This window comes from Heloderma suspectum, chromosome 1 (assembly GCF_057233095.1).
Source record: "Heloderma suspectum isolate Gila_16-S chromosome 1, 16-S_ref, whole genome shotgun sequence".
Classification (NCBI taxonomy): Eukaryota; Metazoa; Chordata; class Lepidosauria; order Squamata; family Helodermatidae; genus Heloderma; species Heloderma suspectum.
The window spans coordinates 333,779,267-333,788,011 of NC_139458.1; the positions used below are offsets into that span (position 1 = coordinate 333,779,267).

At 43.6% G+C, this 8,745-nt stretch overlaps 1 protein-coding gene across 2 annotated transcripts in view; it reads right to left on the reverse strand.

The window, feature by feature from the left end:
• Positions 1-8,745, reverse strand: part of PTPRK (protein tyrosine phosphatase receptor type K) — a 516,066-nt gene that overhangs the window by 259,396 nt on the left and 247,925 nt on the right. For both annotated transcript variants that reach the window (XM_084827484.1, XM_084827485.1), the window contains exons 4-5: positions 6,378-6,459; positions 4,211-4,326 (exon numbers count right to left, since the gene is read on the reverse strand). In XM_084827484.1, the coding sequence (XP_084683610.1) occupies positions 4,211-4,326; positions 6,378-6,459 (198 nt within the window). The remainder of the gene's footprint in view (positions 1-4,210; positions 4,327-6,377; positions 6,460-8,745) is intronic.

An 8,745-nucleotide genomic window follows, 5' to 3' on the forward strand; every position in this document is an offset into this window, starting at 1 on the left:
AGTGATGCTTTCGAACTGTGGTGCTGGAGAAGACTCTTACGAGACCCCTGGACTGCAAGGAGGTCAAATCAGTCAATCCTAAAGGAAATCAACCCTGAGTGCTCATTGGAAGGACAGATACTGAAGCTGAAGCTCAAATATTTTGGCCACCTAATGCGAAGAGAAAATTCACTGGAAAAGACCCTGATGCTGGGAAAGACTGAAGGCAAAAGGAGAAGGGGACGGCAGAGGATGAGATGGCTAGATAGCATCACCGATGCAATGAATATGAAGTTGAGCACACTCCGGGAGGGAGCGGAGGACAGGAAGGCCTGGCGTGCTATGGTCCATGGGGTCACGAAGAGTCGGACACGACTTAACGACTGAACAACAACAACATAGCCTTTACTAGTTCTATGCACATGACTTTACTAGGGCTATACACATGACCCACAGGTTCAAACATGTGAGGTATGCAGCAATTTTCCACCCACTGGCCCTACTCCCAAATGCTGACCCATATGCTGTCTATGCTGCCCCACCCCCAGCAGTCACACGTTCAACATGAATGAGAAAGGGCTGTGCATGCACAGGGCCCTTTTTCATTAACATAGTATGACAGGCTGCCAGAGGGGCTTGGTAAGCAGACCCATCAGCTTCGGATTTTGCAAGAATATTCCTTCTCCCTCCTCTTGCGTTCAGTGAAAGCATGAGGAATGTCATGTGTACAGCCCCTCTATGGTTTCATTTTCCATGTAGAACATCCTCACATGAAAGAACCCCGAGCTGGATTCAGCAGAGCTTTTAGGAATCTCATTAAAACAGTTCTTTTCCATCTGGTTTTGAGGGTTAGCTGAGTTTGCTGGTGTTATTATGCTATACTGACTTTTGGCTGTGGTCTTTAGGATTATGTGTCAGAACAATCATTTTATTCTTACTGTTAGTGTGTACTGCTTTATGAAAATTGTTGTGTTTTATTTTGTAAACTCTCTTGATGAGTAGAATTTTTTAACATAAAATATATTTGTTGTTTTTAACAAAAGGATAAGCACAATATTAAATTGTGTACTTTAGGCACAACAAAACATATGTTTGCTAATCAGTTTCGGCTGTTAACCATCTTCCCTAGAGAGAAACAGTTAAAATTATCTGTCCGCTCTCTGATATGGACGACTGAGTGGTATGGAAACATTCCAGTTGGCTCTTTTTTACAAGGTCTGATCCAGCAATTATTTGGGTTGAACATGGTGGCTAACATTAGTACTTTTACCTTATCTGTGGCCTTATCTGTGACAATCATCCAGTGTCTTTTAAACTGTGTTCACTTTGGCACTCAGCGTAGTCTGCTTCTTTATAATGAGTTCTTTGTGTTTAAGGTTGTTTTTTAAAAAAAAATATTCCCTGTTCAATAGAAATTCTTATGATGTGAATAAATCCTGGTGATATGGCATCTGTTTACTAAACTGGCCATATAAAGTAAAATAAAACTACAGTTAGTCTTTGAAATTGCGTAATTTGAGTTATCACACCGAAGCAAAACCTTAATTTTTCATTTCCTTTTACACATTACTAACAAATGTTATTATATTTCATCGTGCCTAAAATTTGGAATTATTGACATAGATGCATCTTAAAATAACATAGTTATTTAAAAACAAAGTTTAGCATACAATCAACAGGAGCCATGTAGGGTGTTTGGGTTTTTTTGAAAAAAACAAACAGAAATCACAGACACATGACCAGTTGATTTTCAAGTGCAAGCTTTATAACTTAATAACAACTCTCTCTTTGGCCATATTTTCTCCATTTGTTTAAGTCTAAACCCTGTTGCTAACAAAGAAAACATATTTCTAAATAAGGCAACTATGTGCATGTTCTGAAATAAAAACTCAAAGCTGTGCTAACTGATTATGTATAATCAATTAACAAAGCTGTGTTAATTGATTATGATTATGAACAGCAAATTCATATAATAACCTGGTTGTATGAAAATAGCTAATACAACCAAGATATCACAGATAGGAACATCAGAAAGCTGCCTTACACCGAGTCAGACCATTGGTTCATGTAGCCCAGTATTGTGGACGCTGACTGGCAACAGCTGTCCAGGTTTTCAGGCAGGACTTTTTCCAGCCCTACCTGGAGATGCCCGGAATTGAACTTGGCACCTTCTGCATGCAAAGCATGTGCTCTGCCACTGAGCCACAGCCCACACAACACAGTGCCCACAAACAGCGGGAAACATGACCAAATAAAAACTGGATCACTGTAGCTAGGGATGGCGGAGAATTCCACCACGGATTTCAGTGAGGCCGAATGCACTGGCATTTGGCCCCCCGAAATCTGTGGCGGAATGGCCTGCCCCCCCTCCGCGGATTCCCCCAGGGACAAGGCTTACCTGGGGCGGATGTTCCGGACAGTGGCGGTGGCTGGTCTTTCGACCGGCTGCCGCGGCCGCCATTTGCATCCTGGTCTTTGCTGTGATAGGCTACATAAGTCTTTAGGTAGCCTATCATGGCAAGCCAAGCAAACCCCCCCCACAAAAAACGGCGTATGCAAATGGCGGCCGCTATGGCGGCCGCCATTTGCGTTCCCTATTTTTCACCATTTTAGCCTATGTAAATATTTATGTAGGCTATTACGGCAAAAAAAAGGGGAACACGAATAACGTAGTGGGCGCTATTTGCATTCCTTTTTTTTTCGCCGTAATAGCTTACGTAAATATTTACGTAGGCTAAAATGGCGGGAAAAAAGGAACACAAATAGCGCCCACTACACTATTTGTGTTCTCCTTTTTTTCACCGTAATTAGCCGTAAAAATGGTGAAAAATAGGGAACGCAAATGGCAGCCGCTGTAGCAGCCGCCATTTGCGTACGTCTTTTTTTTTTTTTGCCCAGCCGTGATAGGCTACGTAAAGACTTACGTACCCTATCACGGCAGCCTGGCTGGATGAAAATGGCGGCCGCTATGGCGGCCACCATTTGCGTCTGCACCAGCCAGTCCACAGCCGGAACTCCAGCTGTGGACGGCCCTGGCCGGCTGCTCCGCGGAGCCGCCGTGGAGCAGAGCCAGCCGGGCAGGATTCCGGGCGGGAGGACTGGATCGCCTCCCCCCCGTCAAGGATTCTGGGGGGAGGGACGGAGCGCCTCCCCCCCCACCGCGAACACAATTCACAAAAAGGTAAGTGACTTTCATACATCCCTTACTGTAGCTTCCACTAAAGTGACAGGGAGCACAATCCTATGTCCCCTAGACAGCGTCGGTGTGTGTGTGTGTCATAGGGTTGGTTGGTTTCCTGGCTATGAAGACAGAGGAAAGGGAGCGGTCCCGGGGCAGGGAGGGGAGGAGACTGAGGAAGCTGCTTTACACTTAATCCTATGCTCACCCCAGCCAACTTCCCTCCTCTTCCCATGTGCTGCTGCCAGACGGGGGAAATGGTCCATCTAGCAGAAATGCAGGGTGGCTGGAGCATGGAGCCACTGCTGTCCTCCCGCTCTGCGTTGGATAGTCATCAGTCTCTGAGTTCGGAGGCTGCCAACAATCTACATAGGATTGCATCCTCAGCCTTTGTTCATATGGGAATGTACAGCGACCATGTAGACCTAATCAAGTGACTGGGCTGCATGTGTGAATTGCCTACATTGTTCTGTGATATCAAAGGTTTGTGGTGATTATTTCACATGTGCAAAGTAAACCTACATCTTGTAGTGTTGGAGTTATGGACGCACATGTGTGCCCTTGCCCTCATCCACAAGTCAAATCGCATGTCATTACATTATTCACTCAGTTTTCTGAATGTGCATATGCAAATGATATGTTAAACTGATATCTCCAACATGAAGTTACCAGCCTGCCATCCACAGAATGAGCATTTATATATAAATACACTGATACGGTTAGAAAGAGGGTAGCTATGTTTGCTCAGACCCACTTTTCCCCTAGTCCTTTCCTCTATCCTGTTCTGCAGTTGTGAACAGGACTTCATGTTTGCCATACTGCAGGAGGGGTAACAGCAGACTAATAATGTGGGAAGAAGAGGATGGGAGTAACTACATGTAAATGCTCATTATGGCAATCCTGTCCTAATGGGAAACAAAACTAATAAAAACTTTAAAAAATTGAAAACGTTTTTCAGTCATGTAATTTGTTCTGGAAGAACACAGAAAAACTGAAACATTTTTGTTTTTACAAGAATATGCCAACAAATGCAACAGAATGCGTTAGCCTTACCTGCAGCCATAACTTGTTATTCACTGCATCCCTCCCTGTAGCAATGCACTGAAATGTAGCATTCTGGCCTGCGTTGACCTCCACATCCCCCAGCCTCAAGAAATGAGGAGATTTATCTGCGTGGGTGGGGAAAAGAAAAGTTACAAAAAGTGCTCACAGACACAAAAGCCCATGTATTTCTCCCCAAAGATGCACATTACTGCAACCTTTAGAAAAAAACTAATCTTTACATGAAAGAAAATAATTGTTCCAACTTATGTAGCGTGAACAAAACAGTCTTGATCTTTCCTTTCTTACCAAACTCCGCTAAAGCTTGTCAAACATACATTATAGTGATTTATAATAAACCAAAGCATAAAAGCATGAAAAAACTCAAAAGAAGCCCCAAAACTCTTGAGCGAATTTCCATTACATTTTGTGTGAAACCATTGCAATGTGAAACCACTGCATTAACAACATAAAGAGTCAGATTTAATTAGCCATATATAGTGTGACCCAGTGCAACGTAGAATTCCCTGTCAGTAAATATCACCTGCACCACTAAATACAGCAACATTTGACCCACTGACAACTCATTTCATGCTAACTGCATTAGGAAAGCTCAGTGACAAAATCATCCGTGTGAAATATTAGGGGTGAAAAAGGCGGTGGCAGTAGTTGAGAGAGATGCTACATAGTTCTCACACATTACCCTCCTAAATTACCTGGGAATAGGCTAAGTATCAAGGATAGCTTAGTTTAGCCTTAGCAAGTAGAGCAGATTCATTCAGCTCTATTCCATTTGCCATTAAACACTTCCATAATACTGAAAAACAAAAAGACTCACATAGTCATTATTAGAATCAAGGGTAATGTTAATAGTCCTATACATCTTGTAATGGAGGGCTGTTGACCATGATCTGAAACTATGGCCATCCTTGCTGATAAAAGGGTAAATGGGAGAAGCTGGTTGAGACATCCACTCACTGAGTCATCAATGCTGCATTAGAAAGAAAGTGGGGTTGCTATATCATATCAAGATTGCAATTATTCCATCCATGGTTAGCATAATAAAATCTGGACGCTGGTTCACTCATCAGTCCCTGGCCTGTCTCCAACTTCTTTTTTTCAAAAGATTAAATAAATTATTGCTTTACATCTTCAAGCACAGTTGGCTAAAATTGGGCTACCTTTGAAAACTGCCTGGAAACTGTAGTTCAAAATATGGCCACTGGGCTACTAACTTGAACAGTCTGTGGGAACACATTTTAAAAGTACTTAATGACGTTCACTGGATCCCAGTGAATTTCTGCGCACAAGTCAAAGAACTGGTGCTTACCTTTGAAGTCCTACATGAATTGGGAACTGGATACATGAAAAAACACCTGCTCCCACACTAACCTACTGCCTATGTGCTGACTCTCCTCCATGTGTTCCAACCAACTAAAGCAGAGGTACAAAAAGTGCAGTCCCTCCAGCCCCCTAAAAATATTACAGAGAGAGTCAGGAGGCCCTTCTGAATGGGGTGAGTTTTGATGTGGCAGGGAGTGGGGATCTCTAAAAATTGGGTGAAGGCGCCTTCCATGAACAGAGTCCTTCTTCTCATGGAAGGCAGATCCTGGATCCTGGATATATTATTTGTAAGCCAAGTTCATATTACAGGGGCATGAAGAAACACCTTCATAATGGTTGCCCACAACTGTGAAATTTCACCCCACTGGAAAGAAATGGTTGACCATGTCTGAGAGTAGACATTTTTCACAGCTGCTACAAGACAACGTGGGCTGACTGTTACGGAATGTGGTAAAGCAAGGATGGAGCAATTTTTCTATTTTGATAGGTACTTTACTGATAAGTTTTAGATAATGTTGATTCTAATGCTGTTGCCTGCCCTCCTGAGGCTTGGGAATAAGATGAGCTAGAAATTCAACTAATAACAAAAATGTTAGACGTCCACACTTAGCTGTAAGCTACGCATTTGTGAACTACAAGAGAGGAACACTGAATTTAAATAATGATAACAAAATTAAATTATTACTTCAATAATGTCATTTTCCTTTTCTAACATGTTATAGAAGAAAAAGTTGGGGGAGGACACCAAGAGTTGAATGATGAAAACAGCAGCCAGACAATATTGAGCCTGTCTTGAAAAAAACAGAGAAAAATGTGACTCTTAATGACTACTTACCACAAGGGTAACTCAGAACTTGGATGTCATCAATGGCAATGTAGCCATTTCTTCCATCTGAGACTTCAGCCTCAAATATTACCTGTCAAAAAGAAAGAAAACATGTTTACAACACTCACTGCAACAGAATTCCCATCAGTGCACTGTGCAGATAGGAGACTGCACTATTTCATTAAAGCTGAAGTCCCTGCTATATTTCATTAACAGATTTAATCATTTTCACCACTCTATTTATGCAATGATCAGCTCTTAATTAATAATACTTCGTCGCTCATGCGTTCTTTCTAGCCCGTTAACATACACAAACCTTAGAACAAATATACCATTAAATGTGGGCCAGGCCTTTCCAGTAGAAAGAAGACCAACCATTTTTTAGTTTTAGGACACTGTCCAGGTGAAAAGTGGTCCCCCACATTTTCTGCCTCAGCAATTCAGGTGAACGCTACCTTGACAGTGAAACTGGAAGTGCAAGATTAATAGGCTTGTAAGTATTGTCATTCTGTTTCCGTTAAGATGAAAATGGCACACAACGAATCATGATGGCAACGGTATTGTACTTCCTCTTACACCTTGACCAAATCTCTGTGAATAGCAAGTGGCAGCAGCAACACAATGATAAAGCTATTTCCACGCCCACGACGACTGAGCATTAGCCCAACAATAAGGCCTAAGAAACTCCAGGAAAGTGAGAGGAAGGGCTTCAGAGACACTTCCCTTCCTATACAAACAGCGGCTTCGGAGAGCTGATTTTCATTGGGAACGTGGCTGGGTGGTGTAGGGGGAGAGACTCTCCCTCTCTACTCCCTGGCTCCCACTGTGCATTCACTGCATTCGAGGAATTAATGGCACATCTACTTAGGGATGGCGGAAAATTTCTCCACGAATCTTCGGGAGGCCGAATGCCAACGCATTCGGCACCCCGAAATTGGTGGGGAAATTCTCCGCCAGCCCCCCACTCCCCCCGGGATGGGACTTACCATGGCCGAATGTCCCTCTCGGCGGCGGGCCCTGGCGTTAGTTCGGCGGCGGTTCGGCGGGGGCAGCGGCCGGTCTCCCGACCGGCTGCCGCCACCGCCGCCATTGCAAAAAAAAAAAGTAAAGTAAGAAAAAAAACCCCACACCCGTGATAGGCTACGTAACGATTTACGTAGCCTGTCACGGCTGACTTTGGAAATCTATCTGTGATAGGCTACGTAAATCGTTACGTAGCCTATTACGGGTGTGTGTTGTTGTTGTTTTTTTTTACTTTTTTTTTCGCGGCCGGGTAGATGGGGCGCTCCTACCCGGCCTGAATTTCACCGGCGAGGGATGGGGTGCCTCCCCCCCCTCGCCTGAACTTCGGGGGGAGAACCGAAGCGCCTCCCCCCCACCGCGAAGCAAACTTCGAGAACAAACTTCGAGAACAGGTAAGGGACTTTCGTCCATCCCAACAACTACTTTGGCAATGAATGTGTAGATTCTTATCCACAGCAGTGGGATGCTGGGTGCAAGAACCTTTATACAGTCACCCACCCAAACGACAGGTTGGTGCGATGTTGGGGTGCTACTAGAGAATATATCAAGAGTAGAGGAGGAAACCAGATTGTAGAAAAGAGAGAAACACATCTGTTAAGAAATTAATTCAGATGTAGAATTTGCCAAAGTGGCAAAGAACCATACTGCGTATGAAAATAGGCAAAATTGGAAATAATTTAATTCTGCCTTCTCTTGCGTGGCACCTTCCTAGCCAGCATGGCCAAAGGTCAGGGATGCTAGGAGTTGTAGTCCAGACATCTGGAGGGCACCAGGTTGGGGAAGGCTGATTTAAACATACTAATGCACACCAAAACATAAAGGGGCAACGTTCTGTGATGAAGTATCAGTGAGCTCCTGCAGTTCTAAAGTCCACTTCATCTACAGAGCCAATTCAATGGCCTTGCCACTCATGGATCTTGTCTCTGGCTGGCTACTTTGTCACTCTTTAGAAAGGATGGCTCTCAGAAGCGACATGTGTTTTGGTACTACCCTTTTACTCACCTCTTCCTGGCACCCAACCTGCATGAAAAAGCTTGTAAAAGGTTTTCCAGAAAGTTCTACATCTCAGCAAATTCCTCATGCTGACAAAAAGGCTTGGCAAGCTTGCTGTTCTACACAAATGACCCCAAAGCTCCAATATGTCTAATACAATTATTGTTTAAATGAAAGCATGGAAATTATATGCCTATTCAAACTATGCAAATGTGCATATATTGGGTTTAATCCAGACCTTCCCTTCCACGAAAGAAAGGACTCTCTCTGTTCACAGAAGGGAGTGAGAATCAGTGGAAGCTCCCACTGGGGGAAAACTGAAGGCTCCTTCTCCCCACAAGAGAGTCCTGTGGACAGGGTT